General features: G+C 43.1%; 1 protein-coding gene across 1 annotated transcript in view; it reads left to right on the forward strand.

The window, feature by feature from the left end:
- The first annotated feature begins 5,609 nt into the window (after positions 1–5,609).
- Positions 5,610–27,656, forward strand: part of LOC137537852 (mucin-2-like) — a 133,689-nt gene continuing 111,642 nt past the window's right edge. Inside the window, exons 1-6 of the mRNA XM_068259803.1 lie at positions 5,610–5,667; positions 10,115–10,177; positions 11,331–11,426; positions 15,958–16,017; positions 16,136–16,397; positions 26,214–26,328. Of these exons, the coding sequence (XP_068115904.1) occupies positions 5,610–5,667; positions 10,115–10,177; positions 11,331–11,426; positions 15,958–16,017; positions 16,136–16,397; positions 26,214–26,328 (654 nt within the window). The remainder of the gene's footprint in view (positions 5,668–10,114; positions 10,178–11,330; positions 11,427–15,957; positions 16,018–16,135; positions 16,398–26,213; positions 26,329–27,656) is intronic.

Below are 27,656 nucleotides of genomic sequence, written 5' to 3' on the forward strand. Positions count from 1 at the left end.
AGCGATTGAATGGGAGGTGAAAGTTGCTCGGATAAGGTGAAACAACACTGAAGACTGAAGTGGTTAAAATCCACCTTATTTCATGAGTGACTGCAGCCAATGTGTTCAGACAGCAAAGTCTTTCACATTCCTGGCATCTTTTTCCAAATCTCATAGTTGGCATGACCATTACCATTGATAGAGTAGTGGGCACTGAAGTCTCGCACACTCCCTGTGTTCTGCCCTGGCACAATGCTTTGATCCTATGCATACACAATTTAAGAAGGCTACTGCACATGACCAATTTAGGCTACAGCAGCATTTGAGGAAGTCTCACAAATCTCAGGAGAATTTGACTTTCTGGAGCCAGATCTGAAATGTCCACAGAGACTATATAAATGACATAAGGCAGCAATTTAGTTACACATTTTAAAATGTTAAGTGATAGCACATCTATCTTATAATTGGACATCTTGGTGGCCCCTTTCCAAACACCTTTAACCATTTGTCCCCAATATGGGCTGCTAGTCCCTTGTGAACAAAGAACCTATGAGCATGGGCATCCACCTCTTGAGCAATCCCAACACACATGATTTGGGAAAACTCTGTGAAGGGACAGCAAAGCCTTCTTCTCCTTTGCAGATTGCTTTTGTCCAATGTTATAGACAAAGGGCTAATGCCCACCTAGTGTTTAAGGAGAAGGAACAATTTAAATATTACATTTTAGGAGCTGTAATTTCATTAGGAGTAGGCAATTTAATTTTTTTTTTCTTTACCAACACAGGAACCAAGCAGCTTGGGGTGACCCAAAACCATAATGAGAGTATAGGGGAGTAAAAGAGACCAAAAGCCCTCCTACTAAAAAGATTGTCAATCTCTTTTACTCCCCTATACTCTCCCTGTGGTTTTGGGTCACCCCAAGCTGCTTGGTTACTGTGTTGTACTGGTCCAAGCCCTATCCCATAGAGCCATATCAATCCTTGCAATGCTCTGATGAGGATCAAAAGTCCAAAACAGGCTGTCTGCATGTGGGGTTGATGTGGCTTTGTACGATTTAAAGCTATAGGCTTGCTAGACTCCAGCAGTTCTGGATGCTAACCTGGCTTGTAGGGGCATAAAGAGCTAATTTGCATATATAGGCTTGCTAGACACTAGCAGTTCTGGATGCTAACCTGGCTTTCAGGGGCATAAAGAGATAATTTGCATATTCAGTAGCGGTGCATTGTATGTAACCACATATGTTCACTTAAAGCTTAACTAAAGATCTTAAAAAAAAACAAAGAGTTTCACTTACCTGGGGCTTCTACCAGCCCCTTGCAGCCTTCCTGTTCCGCGTCGGTCCTCTACGATCCTCCGTTCTCCAGCTGCCAGCTAGTTTACCTTACCTGGCAGAAGCCCCAGGTAAGGGAAACTCTTTGTTTTTTTAAGATCTTCGTATCTGCTTTAAAGCTGAATTATTGTAAATTATTTCTGCTTTAAGAAAGCAAACCAAACTTTTCTTTACCAACAAACAATTACCTTCTATTCAATGACACTAAGAAAAACTGGAAAATTTAAAATACATACATACATATGAATTGTAAACTTCTCCCAAAGTAAAATGCACTATACATTACTTTTTTTATATGTATGTATTTTTCATCTTCCAACTTTTTGTGATAATGATCCCATGCCAAGAATCCCTTTGCTCTTGCTTGAAAAATCCTCTACTGCACATCCGATCTTGCTGTTTACCAGCCGATAAACTTCAATCAGCTTAAACACTCGAGGACTGTATGCTACACCCTAGTGACAGACACAAAGTTACCAAACAATTGTTCCTAATTACATTTACAAATGAAATGAATTACATTTTTTCCTGAATTTTTGCATTATGATTTCAGAAACCTAGGAGTAAAGTAATTTATGGCTCATTTTATTCTGGAAGAAATGTACTTCTTATTTGTATTTGTTTACGTGTATTTTAACTACTTCAAGACCGCCTCACGCCAACGGGCGTGACCGCGGCGGCAGCCCCAGGATCACTTAATGCCAATTGGCGTCAAATCCTGGGGCTGCAGTTTGGCAGGGAACAGCCGAACGCATGCGCGATCGTTCCCTGCCAGTTCACAGAGCGAATCTCCGTGATTAGCTTGCTAGCCGCCGATTGCGGCTAGCAGGCTGTTTGTAATCGAAAGGGGGAAGGAATCCCCTTTGTTTACAACTGTACAGCGCTGCGGTCTCCGGCAGTGCTGTACAAGATCGGCGATCCCCGGCCTCTGATTGACCGGGGATCACCGTCCTCTCATAGGCTGATGCCTATGAGAGGCGGAACAGGACAGATTGCCGTCCCATTCAAAAGGAGTACACGGAGGGGAGGAGGGGAGGGTGAAACAGCCTATTCAGGCTGGAAAAAAAACACTGCTGCCACAGCGATCGGACCCCTCCAGCGGGATGTCCCCTTAGGGACAAAAAAAAGAGGTGAGTCCGATCACTGGGCTCCATAGCTAGGCTGTGCAGGAGGCTGAAGAAACTGCGCAGCCCAGCAAAGCAAAACAGAGCCTGGTCGTTAGGGGTGTTAACTTAAATCTTGCAGAGTCTGCAAGATCCCCCTGCTCAAGAGAGCACATGTACAGGCCCATCTGCAGTTTGCCAACGCACAACTGAGTGATCCAGAGCAGAAATAGGTGAAAGGTTTGTGGTCAGATGAGACCAAAATTGAGCTCTTTGGCATCAACTCAACTTGCCATGTTTGAAGGAGGAGTAATGCTGCCTATGACCCCAAGAACACCATTCCCACTGTTAAACATGGAGGTGAACACATTACGCTTTGGTTTTTTTTTTTCCTGCTTAGAGGCAGTACACCTTAACCGCATTGAAGGGACCATGGGCAGGGCCACGTACCATCAAATCCTTCCCTCAGCCAGGGCATTGAAAATGGGTTGTAGATGAGTATGATGGAGGTTCATTCTCTGCCTTCATGCAACCCTGATCGTTGTACCATCATGGTTCATTTATTTATTAGGTCTGTGAAACCTTTAAAGGAATACTTGCATTATTTGTGGTAAGAGTTTTAACCAAAGAGTATCTTTAACTAGACTGGAAGTTTTAATACCATATTCTGCTAAAGTTACAGATACAATTTTGAAGTGTCAGCACAGAGATCCTGATTCTTATTGTTGTCAATCTTTAACTTTTTATCTATATTAAAACACAACGTCTTGCATTTTAAAAGTTTCCTCTGTTACTGGTATTGGTAACGTCTGAATTAATACAACATCCATCACAATTCTAAAAGACATTCAGTGTAATAACAAAAGCTTATTTTTCTTTTCATGCTATAAATATTGTGTACACTGTATGCATTTCCACAAAACAAGTCTACAGTATGTACTGTACATATCTTTCCTGGAAACTGCATAGGCCATTAAACATATTCTCTTAGGTGATCCTATTCCAAACAATTCTCATTTCTTTTCAACATATTTTTCCTTCACTAAATAAATTACCTATTTATCATTTGTTTAGGGGTTTTCTTCCACTTACTGCTCATCACTTTGTAAGATTTATTTAACAAAGCTTTATCTCACCCAACTGCCAGAACACAAACATCCTGGACCCACACAGAAACGTGTTAGGCCTTTGACGTCAATAGCCATCTCTAGTTCTTTTTGGCTCAGCCTCTTATGTGATTTAGGGCATGGCTTTCTTTTACTATAAAAACTTGACTTGGGGCAACTGTTCAGTGCCAGCTCTGGACAATCAGCTCTACATCTGAGCTGCAGCAACAATGGGGACCTCTAGAGGCCTCCAGATATCAATATGTGTCCTCTTATTAGTAAACACATGTCTACCGGCACAAGGTAAGCGATTACACATTTTATGCAATTTCACAAACCTAAACAGTACTAAATAGTTCTTCAGTGATTGTCAAACATGCTGTCCCTCAATGTAAAGTATGTCACACTTATCAAGTATGAATAGCTAAGATCGTTATGTGACCCAAAAAATCTATAGCTGTTCATAACTGATATTTATCTAACTAATCTTAATATTTAAAACCAGCTTAATTATTTTAAAACATCTACATACATAAAGACATTTTTATTTTAACATGAAACTGTGTGGTCATTTGGCTCTATATATAGCAAGGTTCAATTATTATTATTAATATTACTACTACTATTATTACTAGTGATTTATATAGCGTCAGCATCTTCCATGGCGCTGTACAATAGACAATACATGGTATGTATACAGGTGTATAAACAATTGGAGGGTGTAGACAATGATGGAAGATATGTACATAATATTATACAGCAGTAATAGCACACTAGGAGAGATTGGAATGCCTTTTAAAACTTACAATCTGAGCATATGCTGCTCTGATATCAGCAAATATTGCAGCGGTGAGGAATAGAGGGTGGGTTCAAGTTAGAATAGGGTTAGGTTTAGCAAAAATAAAATATTGGTAAAAATTACTGATATTCTACTATCTTGTTACCCAATGCCCAATAGTAGAATATCGGTATTTTACTAGAAGCTATCCCCGGCAACCAAATTACCGCAGTGCCTTTTTTACATGTATGCTTTTGTGTAGCTACATCAGCAACAGAGAGATAGATCTTAGTGCCATCAGGATACATTATAGATGGTAATGGAAACTGAATGAGTTGATAAACTTACCAAGACCATAAGTTTAGATAGAAAAGAGAAGGGTAGACTATTTCATATTGATTTTTTTCATGTACATATAAACCTGTCATTCCACAATGGCTGTAACAGGAAGTGACAGGTAAGAATGCCCAAGTTTGCTGCCAGTCAATGGACTTTAAGGGCTCGTTCACACTAAGGGCGTTTTTGTCCTTTTTTCCAGCGCAGGCAATTTTCAAAATCGCCCCCAAAAGGCTTGTGCAATGAATCTCTATGAGAAGGTTCATATCAGCACTTTGTAGATCGCAAAGCGGGTGCCTGTACCATTTTTGAGGAGTTTTGACTATAATGGAAGGTATAGGAATAGCGATAAACGCTCACAAAACCGTTTTATGCGGCTATTGCATGTGCGTTGTTTAGAATAAATACATCGTATTTATTATTTTCTGAGTTAAAGAGTTCACTTCCTGACTTGCGTCAGGGAGTGAATGACAAAACCGCTCTGGAAAAGAACTTAGAAAAGCACTTTTACCAAAAACGCAGCATGCAGTGGAGCGCTGGGAGGAAAAAAAAACAGCACAAAATCGCAAAATGCTTGCGCTTGCGATTACGGTTTTAGAGATGAATGAGGCCTAAGTGTTGAAAATAAGCTACAAAGGCTTCTGTCCTAAAAACTCCTACAGAATGTCAGAAGCTTCTAGGCGAGTTAATATTATAGCAAGTGTACTCCAAACAAAATCCAAAAGAAGCTGCTGCCATGGTTGCAAAGAAGTGTCATTTGAGCTTACTGTCAATTTATTCTTACCTAGCTTCAGATTGAAAGGTCAATTTAATAATATTAGATAAAAAAATACATATTACAATGAATGCATATATTTCCTTTTAAACATGCCAGATGAATGCCTATCTTATACATTTTTCATTTGTTAGACTTTGCAAGAAAATAACCCTGTCAACTTTTTATAGTTTCAAAGGTAGCATCAAAGGAGGCATCCAACATGGCAAAAGACGCTGCTGACTCATCAGATCGCTCACATGGAAGCCAACAAGCATCAGGTGAGCTTATAGTACTATGTGAGAATGAAAATATGTGACTAGTAAGTATGAGAGGACAATAATGTCAGCTGAGCGGAGACTGTGTGTAGGTAGGTCAACAAAGAGAAAAGGGAAGTTGTATTTAACCCCGTCAGCTTCTGCCATACAACGCAGGCTAAATGCGTGCTAGTAGTTGGCACGGCCAGTGGGGGGGGGGGGGGGTAAGGTACATATCACATGGAATAAATATGGCAGCCTCCATAGCCCTCTCAGTTTAAGTGTCCTTTAAAGTACAACAGCAAGGACTTAGAATGTGAAGGGCTTTGTAAGTGACTCTGTGGAGAGATTGGCATAGACAGCAATAGAGAAGCAAAAGTAGAGGTGTATGAGCAAAAGCAGGAAATTTGGGCGCCACCATAAGTGCCGGTATAAATAAAAGATACACTGTGAAATCTGGGCCCCTTTGAAATTTGCACAATACAATAAAATATCGCTACAAATAGTGTCTGCAAGTCTTTTTGCAGAAGTTGTTGCATGTCTAATGTCAGCAGAGAACTGCAAATTGCATACTTAGCATAATGCGTATTACCATAGCAATGATCATGTTACCCATATACAATGCGTCATGTTAATTGCATAACGTGTGTTACTCTGCTGTGGTTAGTACCGGTACTATTACTGTATGCTGCGTGAGTGCGGAAGTTTGGACAGAGCTATGTGAATGAGGCCCATTAAATCTGAACATGATCATGTTTTTAAAGCAACTCTTAGTCAAAGGCCCAGCATAGAAAACATTTAGTGGTATCTTCAGAACCTGTGATCGCTTAAATACTTAACCTCAAATAAACTGGTCATATTATTTCAGCTAGAACCAGTTTTACCAGAAACCACACAATACTAATAAGTAGAGATGGAGATGGGAGCAGCCCCTTGTGATGGAAATCACTCAACTACAACTGAAAGTGAAAGGGAATGAAATTCATAAGGTCGCAAGTTTTTGGTTGCTGTATGTTTAAAGACGACAAACACTTATATTGCGCTTTTCTCCTGGCAGACTCAAAGCACCAGATCTGCAGCCACTAGGATGTGCTCTATAGGCAGTTGCAGTGTTAGGGAGACTTGCCTAAGGTCTCCTGCTGAATAGGTGCTGGCTTACTGAACAGGCAGAGCCGAGGTTTGAACCCTGGTCTCCTGTGTCAGAGGCAGAGCCCTTAACCACGTGTGATGCCATCCTTTCTCAGTTTCAGGCCTTTTGCACACTACGTGTGATTCCGATTTTTTTGACATGATCCAATTTTTGATTCCGATTAAAAAAAGAACTGCATGCTGCTACGTTCTTTAATCGGAATACAAAATTAGAATCGCATGTAGTGTGCAAGAAGCCATACACAGAACTAAGTATCACTCTGCTGGAAAAGTATATATCTAGAAAATCACAGTGACCTTGGAAAGGCCAAGTCAAATCCACAGTGACCTTGGAAAGGTCAGGTATCTCCAGGTCAAGTTATAAAGAAGCTCAATATATATAAAATAAAAAAGATAAAACAATGGGTCTGCTTTACTATAGATAAAAGGTGTAAAGTTCAAGCGTTCAGCTTACTGTAGTTCAATGTGGAGATGCAGTCACTAGAAACATGCAATCTTAGCTTTTCTTTCGCTACCAAGGGCAGTGAACCGCAAACTCCCAAGACTATTTGCAAATACAGGACCTACTGTAAACATTTTGTGTCCTATGTGTTGGCTTGGTACTGTTACTTAAAGCAATTTACACATATTTTTTTTCCACACAGAGATGCGTCTACTCTTTACTGCAGATTTACAAAATATATCTGTATTTAATAGACTTAGAAATAGGGAAAATAAGTGAAAACACGCATTCTTGTTAGTCTGTTAAACACAAACTTATTAGAAAAACACTGGAAACCCCAAAATATATCCATGTTATTAAAACTCCAGGGGATTTTACTGCCTTATCTTGCCAGTTGTCATAGGATGAAAGCTTTCACCCTGCAGCGCTCCTCCTATATGCACTTCTTCTGTTTAATATTATTCATTTTGTTAACTCCAAGAACATGCATGCCACAGTAAACTTTCTTCTCCCGACGCATCCTTTACCTCTGTGTAGGTATAATAGTTTTTTCCCCTAGTCATTCAGTTTACTGAAAGGTCCTGTTTGTCTTACATTGCAGCAAATCTCCAGCCAGTCTGCAATTCTGAGGCTTACATCAATACGTACACTGCACGGTTTGCATTATTTTCTGAGGTTCTTGCATTATACTGTACTTTCTGAGGTTAGACATCTGCCCAGCTTTCTGTTGTGAAAGGCAAGAAAATCAACACCTGTCAACACTTTTTGTGGAACTGAACTCTTGCACAGGATAGAGGGAAAACCAAGAGAAATGGAAAACCCTTGCAGAGTATTTGCCAGGGATCCCTATTTAATCCTATTGTGGGCTGTGCAGTGACACTTGGCAAAAGCATTCACATTTTCGCTGAGGTTTCCTGTTGGTCGTCACACCGTCAATGTACTGACCCAGCAGGAAACCCTGCTGGAAAATGTGCTGCTCTTGCTGGGGATATATAAGGACAGGTGACATGCCGAGGGATAATAATACAGCCTTTCCTCATTTTTTTAACCAATTTTAAAGCTTAATAGCATTCAAAACATTGCCGGACAATTTTAAATACAGTAAAATGAAATGAAAGGTATGGCTTCTTAATCATGGTTATGATTAAGGAGCAATACCTTGCTCCGATACGAGTGAGCTTTTATCTGTAACATATGATGTTGGATTAAAGATTTTTCTACTATCACCCAATCATCTGGTGCAGTGGGATATCCTTTTGGTTACTACTTGGACTCAAGGGTTAAAATCATTTGATAGCTTGCACTAACATTTTTACTTCTGTTTACAAATGATTTCATGGAAAATCATTGTTCTTGTGTAACGTGGTTTTATCAGGATGTACGCACTAACCAGCATCACCTTATATACTCACGTAAAAGCCTAAATTTTCAGCACAAAAAATGTGCTAAAAGGTTGCCCCCTCGGCTTATATATGAGTCAGTGGAGCAGGATAAGTGGTGGAGCAGGTTTTCTTACTGGCAGAGGAGCATAAGGATCTTGCACTAGTGATTCTGCTCTTGCCAGCTTGCTCCCTGCTGTGTCCGTGCCCCCACCCCCTGCAACATGGTGTGCAGAGTGCGCTACTCAAGACTACCTGTGCCCCCTGGCTTGTGGAGCGGAGCATGCAGGTAACATGTCAGCGGTGCAATGATTGGGGATTCTTCTATGTGGCAATTGCTGTGTCTCATATCCATGAAGCCATCTAGTGGCATCTTGAAACACAGCTGTATCATCCTTGGGGCACATCTGGCTATGGGGACGGGTGCTGACATGTACTGGGGGAACACCTGGCTACTGTGGGGGGGGTCATGCTGGGGAGGGAGCTTTTGCATGAGTCAATCACTTTTTCCTAGTTTCTAGGGGGAAGAGTGAGTACCTCGGTTTATACAGGGGTCGGCTTATATGCAAGTATATACGGATAAGCAGAATTCCGTTTGTAAAGTTTTCCACATGATGAGTAAAGTGCAATGTGTTGCATTCTGCTCTAATCATTGTGCATTAAGATTTAAGGCATGTTATTTTGCTTAATGCAGGTTAGTGCATACACCCTAAGGGTGTACAGGGGAGCAGCCCCTACGATCGCAGTAGGCCCCAGAGCTGTTAGGGGGCCTAAACTACTGCTTCACTCCCTCCGATAAAGATGTCCACCCTTCAGAACAGGTTTTTTTGTGGCTATACTTGTTATGGTTGTGAAGAATACAATGTCCACACTTTTTCTTATGATCCTTGCAAGATGGACCCCCAGGCTGTGAGGGTCACCAGGGGTAGGCGAGGTAAAGGGTTTGAACACCAGGAGTCCCATGATTTGTAGTTATGCCCCTGATACACTCCATAGTGTGAATTGGATGCAGATCTTCCGATAATCTTTCTAAAGGTGCAAACTAATGATTCAATCTTTTTTTGTAAAATTTTAACATTTCTGTGTAATATGGGGGTCCAGCTAAAATATCCATTTAAACTATATTTCCTTAGTTTACCCCTTTTCTACAAAGATTTGGCAGGATGGGACAAAAAAAATTGCATCATTAATATAATAAGATGGCTGCAGCACTAATGCTGAGAATACACGGCTCGATTTTGAGCCATTAAGATCTATAGATAATTTCCGACATGTCCGATCACCGTTCGATCGTTTTGCCGATTCATCATTGAAGAGAATTGAAAAAAGATAAGAAAAATGAGTGGAAGATAAGATAATCGTGTGGGCAAAACGATCGGGTGCAGAATTGAGCGCCAGAATCGACCCGTGTATTCCCAGAATTAAACATTACGCGTTACTTTATATCACGTATAACATATGCTATATTATAATTATAATGATATTCCTTTTTTTCAAACAGATGAAAAATTCAACAGGTATAACCGTGACTATGGAGCGCCCCAACTGGATGATAATCACTCTGGTAGGATACCCGTCATACAATACTATAACTACTGTAGCGTGACAAAAAAAAATTTATGTTTAAAAGGATTACAACTTGGACCTAGGAAAACTGCATTACAGTTAGTAAGTGGTTAGCATTTCTCCCATAGTGGTTTAATTTCTCCCATGACGTTTAGCTGCACAAAGTTAATAAAGTCCCTGAGACCAAGGTCTCTCTCCCAATATCTGTGCCTCACACAGATACCGTATGTGTGATACAACAGGGTAGATGGTGGACAATTTCAGATGGTGGAGTGAGTTGCTTTGCATGGAGCTGTTTGTAGCACCACCTTGCATGGCTTCTAGTCTCGGTTTAAAAAAAAAATCCCTATAACCCAAGCCTACTGGTATTGCCAGGACAGCTGAGCCAGACCCGGTGTAGCTCCACTATTCTGACCCATGCCAGCCTGCAGGGTCCATGACATGGAGAGGATGACAGAAATCCTTCCCCTCTCCTGCAAAGCTTCTTACCATGTAAAGAAGAAGATATTTGCATTTTTCCTTTAATTTGCTATTAGTATAATGCAAACTAGGGTTTGTTGTATGGTAAACATATCTTTATTTTATTTTTTTTAGCTCTCTTATATTAGTGTTTTATTGTACTCTGCACACAAGAAAGCAAACAGTAGCTTTCAACAGTGTAAGAACACAGCAGAGACAATCTTTAAACATGTCTTCTCAGTTACTTCCAGATCCCAAAGAGACCAGAAATGGAGGATCTTGACTTCATGCCTTTTATAGGTCAATTACAGCAGTATACATAGCTAAAGGCAGGCAAAACATTTTGGGTCAACTCATTATTTCTCAGATGCCAAAAAGGGGGAGCTGTACTAAAACCTTGAGGCTTTCTTTAGCTACTATATGTTTCCTACCGCCATTGACCAATAGCCATAAAAGATGAATAATTGGTTATAAGGATGAGCTCCAGTGCTTGATTTGATATAAGCAGGTTGGTCTGGCTTGATTGATGATCTGATGCACTGTGAGCTCCTGTTTAATTGGAAAAAATGTCCACAGAGTGCTTGCCGTATGGTTGTTACAGCTGGGAGAAGAGCAGGACTGCATCATGCACACAACTAATACAATCTCTACAAAGCAGTGCAATTCATGTTAATGATGTGATCTCCCCATAGGTCAGGCAAAGAAATCTTCCTATGCTGCCACAAGTCAGGAATCCAGCAAAGCTGACCAGTCTTGGTACTATTCTCAGAGGAATCAGTATGATAAAAGTAAGTGTCTTCATTTCAGTCATCATTCTCAAAAATAAGTAAATAAATAAAGCTAGCAATCCACAGCTCTTTTCAGCTTTGGAAAGAGTGGGAATGGGTAAATTAATTTGGAAAGAGGAAGCAGAGGAAAGGAGGGGTTTGTTCTTGTTGTGTTTTAACACACAATTTTAGCGGTATTTAACCACTTAACGACCGCCTAACGCCAATAGGCATCGGCAGTCGAAGTGGTGTTACCATGGAAACGTTCCATATCAGTTCATGGAGGGTGTCTCTGGGAACAGCCTGTGAGCCTCCGATCGCGGCTCGCAGGCTAAATGTAAACACGCGGGGAAGAAATCCCTGCTGTTTACATCATACAGTGCTGCTGCGTAAAGGAGATCGGCGATCCCCGGCCTCTGATTGGCTGAAGCCTATCCTAGGCGGCGCAGGACAGATCGCCATCCTGTGCCGCCCACAGCGTGAGGGAGAGGGAGGGAAGGCGGAAATCCCTGCGGAGGGGGGCTTTGAGGTGCCCCCCCCCCCCCCGCTCGGCCACACAGAGTGGCGGCGATCAGAGCCCCCCCAGCAGGACATCCCCCTAGTGGGGAAAAAAAGGGGGGGGAGGTCTGGTCGCCCTGCAGCAAACCTGATCTGTGCTGTGGGCTGGAGAGCCCACGCAGCAGAGATCAGGGAAAAAGAGTGTGGTCCTTAAGTGGTTAAGTCATCAAAGTAACATGCACTGCGCACCTATTATAACTTGCATTATATACACAACATGCAGACTGTTCATATACCATTCCTTACCCTATTTGCATAGTGCGCATTATACAACCAGCATGCACATTGTGTATATTACGTGAGTTGTCCTATATACTCACCACACATTGATGCCGTACAAGTAGTGGTGAAATTGTCATGTAGTGATGGTCATGTCTAGGGGAACTCATGGACATGCAAGTGATTTGTTTGATCAGATTTTTCCATAACAAAATAAAAAAGACACATGAGGTGACAAGTGACATAATGAGATAGACATATGCATGTACAGTGCCTAGCACACAAATAACTAAGCCGTGTTCCTTTCTATCTTTCTCTGCTTGAAAGAGTTAAACATCAGGTATGCAAATAACAGTTTCTGTCCGGTTGGGACAGGGTTGGACTATAGCCTAAACCTCACTAATAAGGAATTACAACCATACAACTATAAAAACACCTTCCTAGCAGAAAATGGCTTCTGAGAGCAGAAGAGAGATAAAAAGGGTCAATAGTTAATAGATTTGAACTCTGGCATACTTCAATGAATGGGGTTGACTCCCTAAACCATGCTAACTCATAGCATGGCCGTGCTAGCGGTTTGCACGCGTTATAACACGCGTAACGTTTTTTCCGCGCAATCACTAATTTTTTAGCACAAACGTGAACTTTTGCACGTGAAAATGTGCGTTAGCGCATGGAAATTTTGAGATTGCGAGAAAACCGTTATGCGCGTTATAATGCGTGCAAAACGCTAGCGCGCCAGTTCTGTGAGTTAGCACGATTTAGTGAATCAAACCCAATGTGTTATTAAGCAGAGACAATGAAAAAGTAAAAACTTAAAAAATAGATTGAAATATAAAATTAAACTGTGTGATATCTAAAAAGTAAATTTTTTGGAAAAGGGGGATATTTTCACTTCATGTTTCCTTTAAGGTTAATTTGCTAAGATTAATTATTGGAATGATATGCAGGGCCGGATTTCTTGCTAGGCCAACCTAGGCCATGGCCTAGGGCGCCTGAAATTCACTACTGTTTGGTGCGACTGAAGGCAGAGAAGTGTTTGCACAGGGCAGCTGACCGATTGATCATATATGCCGCCCGCTAGTTGTGCCTCGACTCTCTCCCTCTGAGTACTCTGCACGCCTGGCTGCTCTCCCCCTCCTGACACAGACACACTAACGGCAGACTGCAGCGAGAGGCCGTTTCGTCCACGGCTGCCCTTCATTAAAAGTTTGCACAGGCATAAGCATCGGGCTGCCACGGACAAGCTGCACAGGCTCTCATGCGCACCTGACTAGCTGGAGCTAACCAGTTTGAATCGGATCCGAAGCTCCTCTCTTCCACAGCAATTTCTTCCGCATTCCAGCCAGCCAATAGCCACACTCATTTGCTGAGATGCGCCCTGGTGGCCAATAGCATGGCTCTGGAGGCATGGCTTGGCCTAAGCTATACTTAGAGGAGCTTACAATCTAGTTCCTGCTGCTGCGTAAGTACCTGTACTTTGGAGCTTACAATCTAGTCCCTGCTGCCACGTCAGTACCCGTACTTGGGAGCTTACAATCTAGTCCCCGCTGCCACGTCAGTACCTGTACTTGGGAGCTTACAATCTAATTCCTGCTGGCGCGTCAGTACCTGTACTTAGGGGAGCCTACAATCTAAAACCTGCCGTCATGTCAGTACCTATAATCAGAGGACGTTACAATCTAATCCTTGCTGCCATGTCAGTAACTGTACTTAGAGGATCTTACAATCTAATCCTTGCCGCCATGTTAGTACCTGTACTTAAAGGAATTTCCAATCTAATCCCAGCCACCATGTCAGTACCTGCACTTAAAAGATTTCACAATATAATCCCTGCCGCCATGTCAGTACCTGTACTTAGAAGCTTAGAACCTTAAGGTGGCCATACAACAGGCGACTTGGTGGCCGATCGACCTTCCGATTCGATTATTATAATTAAATTGAATGAAAATCGGTGCCGCCAAGTGCATGCCTGACCGAAAAAGCGACCAATTTCGGGATGGAAATTGGTCGCATGGTCAATTGCACATGCCGCAAGATGTCGGGCCGAAGATGGTTGGTCGGATGTGTGACGGTACGGCGGCGATTTCCGGGACGAGACAATGAAACCCCTGCCGCTACCGTCGCTATGTATAAATGTGCCCGTTGTGTGCATTTATACGTTACCTGTCCAGTAGCGGCCTCTGCGCAGTGTCCGCAAGACCTGGGCGGCTCTCCGTACACGCTACTGGCGCATATTGTCTGACGGCGCATAGTGTCTGACGTCAGATGCTATGTGTCAGTGGCATGTACGGACACCGCACGGAGGCTGCTACAGGACAGGTAAAGTATAATGCACAAACAGAGGGCACATTATACATTGGGGGCAGCCGCAGTGCCGATTCCCTGAAGATTTCATGCTGAAATCGGACGGGAATCAGTCTGTAGTGTGTGGGCAGAATCAACAAAAAACACATTTATCTCTAAATCTCTAATCTGATTTGATTAGAGATAAATGTGTCTCTTTGTCGAATATGCCCATAATCGTCAGGTCTATGGGTTACCTATAGAGTCAGTATATGTACTTAGGTGTGTGTGTGTGGTGGAGGGTGTGATTGGGGGGGGGGGGGGGGGGGTATAAGCACTTGGCCCTGTGAGGGTGAAAAAAAGTACTTGCTGTATCAATTAGCTGTTATCACTCTTATAAACTAAGAAGGACAAACTTGCAAAAAAAAAAAAATAATAATAAAATAATGCCTATGGCAGTGATCAGCCTGACATATCTATTCCTCTGTACACCAGCAGAGAGCATTGTTCTTACCACTCACCTCTCCCGCCACGTGACATCACTCCCACACCGCTCCGTCCTTTCTTTTCCCCCCTGCATGACAACAACACACATTACTACCCTGTAGGCTAGCGATACATTGGTACAGCCTCGCCCCTGCAATGTCACCTGAGGGATCAAGTCTTGATCCCCACTGGGCGACATGCCTCATACATGTGTATGAGGCTTGAGGGTGCATATACACATCCACATTTTGAATGGCCAATGACTGACGAAGTTTTACACCTCTACACAATCTGTTCAAAGCGTTCAAAATCTGTTGGCTCTCATACTACATGGAAGTGGTAAAATCGGCCAATTGTGGGCAAATCAAAATTGATTTTGTATGCACCCGAACACAAAACTTTTATACCGCCTCAGCCTGATGGCAACCCTGCACGCATTATCTTGAAACAGCTGTGCAGAGCGGTGCAGGGAGCTTCTTTATATTTACCTTCTCCGGGTAGCTGGCGTCTTCTTTTCATCCACCAGCAACCCTGCACTCTCAGCATCTCCTCTGGAGTTCCGATCAAATTATATAATGTGTTCGTAAATCAGGGGATGGTGTCAGCAGTGTAGCGCTGCCAGGTGGTGGAAGAAGGATAATGTATCTCTTCCATCACCCCTCTTCCACCATCGGGCGGCGCTGCACCACCGAAACCATCCCCTGGGTTACGATCACATCATATCGTGATTGAAATTCCGGAGAGAACGTCAGCAATTCAACGCCGGGGGTGGAGGAGAGGAGGTGCCAATCCGGCCATCGGGACAGGTAAATATGATTGCTTTCTGTGCTCCCTGTGCCGCTCTGCACACCATGTCAGGCTGAGAAAGGCAAACAAAATCGGCCCTGCAGCCACATATAGCTTTGCTATATGTGGCTGTTAAATGGGTTAGTAGGAATAATTTGAAAGCATTGCTTTTTTGTTTCTGAAATATATTGCGTTTTTTTCCTTCTTTTTAATACAGGTGCAGAGTCTACCTCCAAGCTCACTTTTATTGCACCAACAACACCTCCAGTACTAAGAAGTAAGTATTGTATATACTCAGACATACTGTAACATATAGGCTTATTTGTGTTTTAACTTTAGCAACATTTTGAAATAAAACGTTCTACAAAGACTGATTATTATTCATTATATTCTAGGTGTGGCTTCTGCTCACAATGGACGAGTTTGTAGCACATGGGGTAACTCCTACTTCAAGACATTCGATGGTGATGTCTTCTATTACCCTGGCAAGTGCAACTATGTGTATTCCTCAAACTGCTTGAGTAGCTTTGAGGAGTTCAACATCCAAATTAGACGTTCAGTTGTCAACAGCCTTCCCACCATCAGCCACATTATGATGAAGATTGATGGAGTCTCTGTCGAAATTTCCAGTGGAAGCATTTTATTCAATGGAGATGAGTAAGTCATATTTTTTATTGCAACATTTCTTTAAAATTACATCTTCCCTGTCTGTTCTGCTAATCTATTGCTTTTAATACCTTCTGAGTAACTGATCCAGAACTCATGTAGGTGTTCTTTCTGACTGGCTCTGCTTTAAGACCAAGCTCTTCCTTCCACCTTCCTTCCTTACTAATTTTGTTTACCATTATGGAGAATTTGCCTGTATTTTGTTACTTTTAAAAAGACCCCTCCATGGACCTTCTGTCTTCACTCTGAGGTCTGTCTAATCGAAGGCCTTCAGCCTCTACTTTGAGGACTGTCTATATTTTTTTTTTTTGTATTAAAACTTTTTATTGAAAAATAGTTTTTCAATTAACAACAAAAATAACATGTCAACACATGGAAAGGTAAGATAGTAAGCAGTACACTTCAAGGTTAAACGGTAGTATGATTCAGTAAGGTGTAAACATAACAGGTGAGCTTATACAGATGGACAGAAGTAATATTGGCCGTATAAGACCAATTTATTAGCAATGTAGGTATGCATAAATCAACCAGGTTGAGGAGGTGGGATCTTACAACCTGAAGCTGAGGATAAAGGCTACCAGGGATTCGCAACTGAATTTAGACTTGTCCATAGACATGCAAGTGTACTGCATCGGGTAGACACATAAAAGACAAAGGAAGAAAAGAAAACATACATAGAAGGAAAAGAAGATGGGGAGAAAAGGGAAGTGGTAAGGAAAAGGGAGGGTGAGGGGAGCAGGTGGGGATCTATAAATATAGAAGTGGTATCTGTTGAATTATTCTACCATCAGTTTCGCATTATCGGAGTCTCTAAAGTCATACCATACTGCCCATTTGGCTGTGAATGCTTCCATCTTTTCATGTGCACTGTAGTATAGATCATCTAACCTGCATATATTGTTGAGCTCAGAGAACACCTGCAGCATGGTTGGAACATTTGAACTCTTCCAATTTCTAGCAATGAGAAGTCTGGCTATGATCAGGAGGGAGCTGGAGAGACATTTCTTGACCTTAGAGATTTTTCCAGGTATTAGATTTAGCAGAGCCACTTGTGGAGTAAAGGGGAGCCTGGTCAGGTATAGTGATTCGTCTAGGTCGTACACTTTTTCCCAGAAGGGTTTAATAAGAGAGCACTGCCACCAGATATGAATATTTGTACCAAATTCAGAATTACATCGCCATCACAGGTTCGACTCGCCTTCCTTGTATTTAGCCACCTGGGTCGGGCATCTATACCACCGAGCAAAGATTTTATAATTACGTGCTTGGAAGGATGTTGCAATGGAGGATTTATGTAATAGGATGAAAACATTTTCCTACTTCTCCCCCTCCAGATCATAGCCAAAGTCTCCCTCCCATTTAGATGTTAGATGTTCCAATTGTGATTCACTTATTGAGCAAATTAAATTAGAATAAATTACCGAGATTTTATGTTCTGTGGAGGTTGAGGCTGAGCATAAGGATTCAAACGAGGTAAGTGGTCTATGGAGATTAGACTTAGGGGTTAGTGAAGAGTAGAATCCTTTAACCTGTCTCCACAAGAACCAACCAATGTTGGGCTTAAGATCAGGATTTCCCATCACATTTCTCTCTAACAAAGTGGTATTGTTAACAATATGTCTAACCTGAGGCCAGAAGGCTCTATTCCAACCCAGAATTGAGGGTGATTCCATTCCTTTTGCAAATTGAGGGTTGTCCAAGAGAGATGTGAGGGGGCTGGGTATTGTAGAGATTCCATAACGCTTTGTAATAGAGTCCCAACCCTTCAGTAGAATTTGAGGGGCGTAAGAAATCGCCTCTCTGTCAGGTCTGGCATAATAACGCTCTGGGATCTACATCTGAAAAGGCAGTATCGAGAATAACCCATTGCTTAGTTTCCTTACTTTGGAACCAATCGAAGATCTGTGTCAGGAGAGTTGCATAATAATAGGTACGGATGTCTGGCATGGCCAGTCCACCCCGTCCCTTAGGGCGACTAAGCAATTTATAGTTAATTCTGTGTGCTCTTCCATTTCATATAAATTTCATAAATCCTGTGTGCAATTTAGTCAAAAAAGAGCTTGAGAGCCAGACCGGTAGGGCTTGCATAACAAATAAGAGCTTAGGCATAACATCCATTTTAAGCACATTGATTCTGCCAGACCAAGACAAGTGATGCGACCTCCATCCATCCAAATCTTTAGAAATTTTTGAGACCAGAGGGGGGAAATTCAATCTAAAGAGATCATCCAGGTTGCGTGACAGATGTACCCCCAGGTATTTAATTTTATCCTTTTGCCATCGAAAGGGAAAGGAGCCAGACAGGTTCTGCACTACCTCCAGAGCTAGTGAAATGTTGAGAACCTCAGTTTTGCTGAGATTAATCTTGAAATTACTCATGTGACCAAATTCAGACATTTCTCGAAGGATATTGGGAAATGCTATATGGGGATTAGATATATAAAGTAAGAGATCATCAGCAAAGAGGGCCAGTTTTATGTGCAAATCACCCACCTTTATACCCTGAATTGATGTATTATTTCGTAATGCAACTGCAAGATGTTCCATACAGATGACATATAAAAGGGGTGACAGGGGACAGCCCTGCCTTGTCCCATTGCGAATCTGGAAGGCACTCGACAGGGCTCCATTGAGCTTAACTCTGGCAGAAGGAGACTCATAGAGGGCCATAGTTCTCTCTATGAATTTTGGTCCAAGCCCCATCTGAGATAAAGAGCCTTCAAGAAATTGCCAGTGAACCCTGTCGAATGCCTTCTCTGCATCCACCGAAACTATGCATAATGGGGATTTGGTCTTATGTGCTCTATGTATTAGAGATACTGTTTTGAGGACATTATCCCTGGCCTCTCTCTTAATTATAAAACCAGACTGGTCATTATGGATAATCGAAGGGAGTATTGGTTTTAGATGCTCAGCTAAAATTTTCGAGTAAAACTTAAGATCCAGATTGATCAGGGAAATTGGCCTATAATTGGTACATTGGGATGGGTCCTTATCTGGTTTGGGGATTACTGTAATGTGTGTGGTTAGTGTTTGCATCGGGAAAGATTGGGATTTGGAAATGGAGTTAAATGCTTGGAGCATTATAGGGGCTAGTTGGTTTCTGATTTTTTTATAAAACGTACTTGTGAACCCATCAGGGCCTGGACTCTTGCCTGATTTTGATGAGCTAATACTAGCTAATAATTCAAGAAGGGAAAAGTCTTTATCTAAGCCTTCAACCAATTCTGGAGGGATGGTTGGGATTTTTGTTTTCTCCAGGTAGGATGTGATTTTGGCTCAGCTCAGGTGGTTGCATATCATGAAATTTTCCTTTTATATTATATAACGCCTCATAGTATTCACAAAATGCATTGGCTATCTCTGAGGTCTTATGTAGTTTGGTTCCACTGTGGTGCGTAATAGAAAAGATCTGGGAGTTATTGAGTTTAGGGTGGAGGTATCTAGCAAGCAGACGTCCACATTTACCTTCGTGCTCATACATGAGACCTTTAAATCTAACCCTATCTGAAAGGGATTTTTCATCTAGAAGGGACAGTAATGCCTGCCGTTTGTTAGAGAGATTTAGCTCCACTTGGGGTGAGGTAGATGCTTTAAGAGCATCTTTCAGTTCCGAGATTTGCTGGAGGAGTAATGAGATTTGAGCCCCCTTTTCTCTTTTTAATCTAGCCCCATGGGAGATGAGAATGCCTCGGAGCACACATTTAAGGGCTTCCCACTTAGTGCTGTGAGGGGTATCGTCGTTCAGGTGATCTATGGAGAAATTATCGATGGCTTTTTTGATGTCTAGGACACATGTAGCATCTCTTAGGATATTATCATTAAGTCTCCATGGGAGAGAAGCACCTGTGCGAGAATCAATAGAGAAAGTACTATGTAAGGGAGCATGGTCCGACCATAGCCTATTACCCATGTTCACCCTCAAGTTTCTGTCTAGTAGGGGTTGTGAGAGGAAAACATAGTCAATGCGACTGTGGGACTTGTGGACATGAGAATAAAAGGAATAGTCACGTTCCTATGGGTGGAGAACTCTCCAAGAATCAGCTAAAGAGAGAGATTGTAATTTATGTTTGGCCTGTTGGAGGGCAGACTTAGGTAAAGAAGATTTTTGCGTAGAGGAGTCTAGTGTAGGGTTAATGCATAAATTAAAGTCTCCGCAGAGGATAATATAACCTTCCGCGAATTGGGTTAATTTATTAAGATAGGAGGTAAGCTTTTGTACTTGGTTGCGATTTGGTAAATATATGTTGGCTATTGTGTATTTGGTTATACCTCTTTGGATATTAATGAAAATAAATCTGCCTTGGGTGTCTTTAAGTTCATTTATGAAGGTAGAGTTTAAGTTCTTGTGTAAACCAATAGAGACACCCTTAGATTTCCCATCAGGATTACGGCTGTGGTACCATCTGTTGAACCAGTTAGCTTTGATAAGTGGTATCGAGTTTGACCTAAAGTGTGTTTCCTGTAGTGCCACTATGGAGGATTTACGTTTATGGAGGTAGTGCAGAACCTGAGAGCGCTTCCGAGGAACATTAAAACCGTTCACATTATTGGACGTGATTGTTATGTCAGCCATCTGTTTGACCTATGAGGATAGCACCTGAGAACAACAGTATGCAATACAGTGACCATGAGGTCCCCACCTGAAACAAGATAGAAAAGAAATAGACATGAGAAAAGGGGAAAAAGAGACAAACAAAAGAACAAAACACAGACTAGGTTAAACCTATGTGTGAATGATTGGTAATCAGGAGTAACAACCGCTGTACTCCGGGTGACAATCGTTGCACCCAGAGCCACAGCCCTGATTGGTGGGGTGTGGAGGCACATCTCGAGTGAAGCAGGAGCTACCCGCCAGACACTCATGTAATCAAATACAATAATAACAGTGGGGCTCTATCCCCTAGAGGGGGCCTCAAATAATGCACACTTTTATATCACTAGGTTATAGTGCTACATTATAGGTGCCATCAGTCTCCATTTAGAACATTACTAATGTATCTATGAGTAAAACCATAGGTGTATTAAAGCTATAAACCACACATAATGTTTATAACATGAAGTAACTAATAGAGAGGAACAACTATTAGAGTTCAACGGTATTATATAATTCAGTCATCCAAATGTTTCACGTAGATAACCTAAATAAACAGCCTGTATATTCTATGCGAGCTAGAGGTAATTGTAGCGCCTGGCACTGTGCAGCACATGTATTGTGTATTGTAGGTGTGTCCCCTCGCATTAAGAACACTCAGATCCAGTCACATCAAGTCATTATGAACAATGTAAATTATTGAAGGGTTCTAGTAGAAAGATCTATTGTAGTGGAGACCTTCGCAAGCGAGAGGAAGGGCATCTATCTACCATTTCCCATCTATCTTTCGGAGGGCTAGGAGGAGCAGGCAGGTGAAGTGGCCAGTCCGGCAACTTGATAAGAGGCAAATCAAAAGTAGATCGTACTTTCCTTAGATCATGGGGTGAATGGAAGACAGCAGATTTCCCTTCATGTTTGATGAATAGAGCAAACGGATAACCCCAACTATATGGTATTTCCTTGTCTCGTAGAGCTTCCAGTAAGGGACGTACGGCTTTCCGTAGTTGGAGTGTGAGGCTGGAAAGATCTGCTAGTAGTTGTATTTTGGCCCCATCAAAATCAATGTCCCCTTGCTTCCTTGCTGCGTTCATGATCTCCTCCTTCTCCTTATAGTAGTGGACTCTGCAGATGATGTCTCTGGGGATCAGAGGAGGGAGGCCCTAGGGCACGGTGTGCCCTATCAATTTCTATTTTGTGGTCTTGGGGGGCTTTCAGAATCTGATTAAAGATACCTTCCAAAGTGGCCGTAATGTCCTCTTGATGTGTGGCTTCAGGCAAGCCCCTGACTCTTATATTATTGCGTCTGCTTCTATTTTCCATGTCATCCATTTTAAGGATGACTGAGTTAATGTTCTGTGCATTGTTATCAATGGCTTCTTGCTGTTTATCTAAGCGCTCTTCTAGGGAGTATTGTCGCTTTTCTACCCCCTTCACCCTAGAAACAATGTGACTCACCTCCTGTTTGAAGTCCGTCATTTCTCTTTTATAAGCTGACTCCATGCGAATTATCAAGCGCTCAAAGTCCTGCTTTGTTGGGAGGGAGCGTACATAGTCATGCAGCTCTACCTCCATGTATGAATCTGCGCCATCAGAAGCTGTGGGCGATGGAGGAGCCGAGCTGGCTTTACGGTTACCTCTGACCGGTGGGTGTGGATCCAATGGAGATTGCCGGGAGGTTTGGGAGTCTGCGATGGAGGGGGAGCGCTGCTGTGGGTTCTCGTTGTGGAGAAGAAGAGGCGAGCCGGGTGCGTGTGTGGCCTGGCTGGGTGTCGCGGCAATCTTGGAGTGATCTAGCGCGGGAGACCGCTATGGAGAGGCAACTTGGTAAGTAGTGTCTCCTGTTAATGAAGTGTCCGCCCGAGAGTGGGGAGAGTCTGAGGGTTTGTCAGGGGAGTTTCCTTGCTGCACCTTGGTGTTTTGTTGGTGTTGCGGCAGCGGTGAGGCGTTTGAGGCCTGTGGGCTCGTGGCAGCCATATTAGATCTCTCGGCCTCTGCGAGGCGTCTCTCCAGCGGCCTTAAGAAGCGGGTGATTCTGGATGAATTGTGCCGTGATGGAGTTTGCTTACTCTTCCTCTTCTTAGATGATCCCATGTGAGGGGAATTGTGCTGAAATATAGCTTTTGAATGCTGTAGAAGAGTGTAGTGGCGGGAGCTCCAGAGCCTTGCGTCCTCACTCCGCCATGTGCAAGCCACGCCCCGCCTGTCTATATTTTTTAAGCTAAGTACTCATGTCGCAATTTTCCCGCCGATTTTCCCGCTGACCAACGATTTTTTGAGCACCGGGCCTTGTTTACCACGATATCGTGAAGTGGGTACAGACGCACTACCACGTATCGTCGCTTAGTGTTGCCTTGCAATAACGACTGTCAAGGTGGATCGGATTGCTAAGATACCTGATGAGTACCATGATTGCTTGAAGTCTCGCTCGCTCCCTGGGTTTAGCGTTGACGTCGTGTGCACCCGCCAACAGGAAGAGGCTTTACTAACGACTGTCATCAGGGCGATGTCGCAGGACCCGTCGGGCAGTGAGTACGAAGCTTTAGGAAGATTCCTCAAAGGGCTTTCTGCCTCTAGTCTAAGGCATGCCTATTGTTTTGAAAAAACTTCTCCAAAAGGTCTTCTGCCTGTTTTCTGAGGAATGCCTAAGTTTTGGTTAGGAAAACCCCTTGCATGGGCCATCAACCTCTACCTTGACAAGAAAACTTTTGTAAGGAACTTCTGTGCAGTGGTGCTCATCTGGATTTTGGGTATCCGAACTACCCAGATAATCCAAACTTTTTCAGCTATCCGACCTTGGATCCGGATTCCGGATTTCTGTGCAAATCCGAATAGCACTACGTGAATATTTATCCGTAATCCGGATACCCAGTCAGATATCCGTTGGATATCCGAATTCGGATACTGTAACAATGGAGATGACGCCCATTACGTCACTGAGCCAATCAGAGGGCTCCCAGCCTAAGCCCTAGCAACCAATCACAGAAGGGAACCCTGGCCAGCCCCTCCTGACCTCATTGAGCCAATCAGAGGGCTCCCAGCCTAAGCCATAGCACCCAATCACAGAAGGAAACCCTGGCCAACCCCCTTGTTTATTAAAGAGGGGTGCCATGATGAGAAATCTCATCCTTGCTTGTGACTGCTCACTGAGAGACATGCTCCAGTGCTGTTGGCCTAGCAAGTGCTGTATACAGTGATAAACCTAAAGCTTTTCAGTTATTAACACCTTCACTATCACTAAACTATTGTTCTATTGTTTATTAGGTAGCTAGCTTGATTTAATACAGTCAGAGTGTGTGCTGCTATAGGTCCTGTCCTGTGTCTGTGTGTGTGCTATGCACAGACCAGGCCAGCTGCGGCCTGCTATTAGCCTTAGCTACAGTATAGGTTAGGGAATAGGATTACTGTGTTATTGTGTAGTTAGTAATGCAGTCAGTGCTGGTTAGTTGATAGAGTAGTAGTACTGTGTTAGCTTACTACAGAACTGCTGTGCTGAGCAGTGTCAGTGTGACAGTTAGTGTGCACTATTGTCTTCTCCTCTGCTGTCTGTCACTCCGTGCTGATTTGCTTTAAAGTCCAACCCTGATTTTAATAAAGTACAAGTACCCCACATCATGTAGCTGAAGCAAGCTGGCGCTGGCAGTGGTCAGACTCGGAGCACCAGAACCCCCTCTGCCACTCCTGCCGACACTAAGGCATGTTCAGGCAGCCAGTCCTCAGTGGCCTCCTCTGCTCCTCACACCGCTTCCCGTGCAAGGAAAAAACTCAGCCAGACCTTGTTGGGCGAGTCTTTCCCTGTTGTTGGCAAGAGGGTGACATGAAGTGGCTGGGAATCACTATGCCTGCCTTACCACCCTTTACCACCACCACCACAACCTCCTGGCTCCTCCTGATTAACTATTACTAACTAAGCCGCCTGGTTCACAATTTTTTTACAGCCGTGGTACCACCAACGCTACGTGCCACGTACACGTGCCAGGTACACGTGCCACGTACATGTGCCACGTCCGGCAAGCTCCTGGCACACGTTACACCTGCTGCTGCTGCATTGCCCTGCTCCTGCTGCCTGTGCTGCTCACACCGCCAGGGTGCCACAGTCCACTGATACCACCTATATTTAACCCAAAACACAATTGCGGCGTACTTTTTTCGAGGTGTCCGGGCTGAAAACTGTCATGTCCCAGTTGTGCGGTTGGACTTTGGACACAATGTGGGCTGCACAACCGCTGTCTGGAACCTAGCCCTGATGTTAATTTACAGCCATTTTTTTTTGGGGGGGGGGGGGGATTTTAAGGCCCCACATAATCAATTAGTGTTTCCCTTTAAAAAAAAACATGATGCTACATGCCTCATTTACCCTAAAAAACATTTTAGAAGCAATTTAAAGGTCACTTCCGGTTTTCTATTCGGATATCCGAATCCGCCCGGATATCCCGGATAATGCTTTCGGATATCCGCATGTACGTGAATATCAGAAAGTTTGGATTCAGATATCCGATTCGGATCTGGATATCTGGGTATCCGGATCCGAATCAATTCGGATTTTGAAAAGGGGTATCCGAGCACCACTGCATCTGTGTCTACAGTGACCGCTGCCTGTTTTTTAAGGAGATCACTCACTTACAGTAGGTAGTAGAAATCTGACAGACGCGTCAAGTTTTGGACGAGTCCATCTCTTCATGGGGGATTCTCAGGGATTTATTTATTTTCAAAAGCACTTAGCTTTGCTCTGTCCAACTGCCAAAAAACTGTGTAGCTAGCAGGGAAGCTGGCCAGTTCATTGTTTAAATTCTTTTTAGGGAATATCTTTATAAAGAATAAAAGCCTTGCTGAGAATCCCCTATGAAGAGATGGACTAGTCCAAAACCTGTCACTTCTGTCAGATTTCTATTATCTACTGTAAGTGACAGCAACATAGGAGAAAAGTAATTTATGGCTCATTTTACTCTGGAAAAAATGTACTTTTAACTTGTCTATGTTTGTACATATTTTAAAATGTACAATTTTTCGCCATAGTGCCCCTTTAAGTATAGTAATGCCATGAAGCCAGCCATTGCACAAATGCATAAACTCTATTTGCATTTTCCTGCATTGTAACTACTCTATGAAAGTTGTGACGTTTGTGTTCAGTATGGATTTAGCTATTTCACTCTAGCAGTAAGCATTGCGCTTGCACACCAATATAACAAGTACACTTTGCTTCTGTTTGTCTCCAGGGTGGACCTACCATACAGTTTCTCAGGAATACAGATAGAAAGAAATGGAATTTACGTTAGAGTTGTGGCCAAGCTTGGTCTGGACTTTATGTGGAACGAAGATGATGCAATTTTGGTAATATTCATTTAAAAGTTGTTGTTTTTTTCATTTGCTGAATATGATTGGTCCACTTCCAAGCTGCATAAAGTTAAAATAAAATTTGCATCAATTTGGAATTATTCACATCTTATGTATCTATGTACTATGCAATACAATCAGGAGCTGGCACATCCAAAGTAATACTTTATTGTATTCTTGTAAGTTTACGGAACCAATAAAGTATTACTTTGAATGTGCTAGCTCCTGATTGTAGGGCCTGGTGCTCTCTGGTGTGGACGTCGGAGTGAGCCGCATTGTACAGCTCACTCTGGCGTCTGTGATGCCGTGATGCATACTCTTGAACGCATGCGGCATCACGTGGTCCCGCCCGGCCAATCGCCACACAGACCGGCTGCTCCAGGAAGTAAACACTGCACGTCACTGAGTGCAGTGAATGTTAGTTAGCCATGTGCCTGGCCGCTCTCCCCTCCTCCGCAACATGACTGAGCATGTGCAAACAGTCTAACGCGGCTTAGCCGCCTAGAACGCACAGCATGCAGCACTTTGCTGCGTTACAATGTAACGCAACGTGGGCAGTGTGAACAGTCCACTTGTGTTACATTGCTGTGCGTTGGGGGAGCGTTACAGGCTGCACTAACGTGCGCCTGTAACGTCCCTGTGTGCAAGAAGCCTTAAAGAGTAACTGTTAGGCATGAAAAGCAAAATCAATTCTCTATTTCTATCTGTTGAACAGATATAAGGAATGCTAAAAAGGCAATGCCTAACTTCCAATTCTATCTTACTTTTTTAATTGCAGATATTAATCCTCATGTCCCCAGCTCTTACTAGTACGCAGTAATCAGCCGCAAAAGAAAAGTTGCAGTGCAGGCTTGGGCGAGGGGAGTTCTCCTTTACTTTTCTCCATTTCTCCACAGACACAGCTAGTTCAGCCTGATTGGCTGCAGCCTGTGTCACTCTCACGCCTATTCCTCTCATTGGCTGCCTTCGTGTCTGCCACCGTCTGCCCCCTCCCTCCAGCCACATCAATAGGCATCTCCGCCGCTTCAGTGGGCAGTGGGCACCTTCGCATCCAAGGGGACCCCCGGCCCTGCTCCCATTTCCATAGGAATTCCCTGCATTTACCCAGAACCCTGTAGCATCGCTGCTTGACGCTCGTCCCGCAGCATTGTAGAGCTTATCGGGGAAGGATATATGCAGTGCACACAAACTCACCTCAACATGGTTCCAGGCAATGGAGCTGCATTTATTCTTCCCAACTAAGTGCTGTAATGCTGTGGGACGAGCAGGCATGTTGCAGGGTTGAGGGTAAATACAGAGGAATCCCTATGGATATAGTAGCAGGG

Source organism: Hyperolius riggenbachi, chromosome 11, assembly GCF_040937935.1.
Source record: "Hyperolius riggenbachi isolate aHypRig1 chromosome 11, aHypRig1.pri, whole genome shotgun sequence".
Classification (NCBI taxonomy): Eukaryota; Metazoa; Chordata; class Amphibia; order Anura; family Hyperoliidae; genus Hyperolius; species Hyperolius riggenbachi.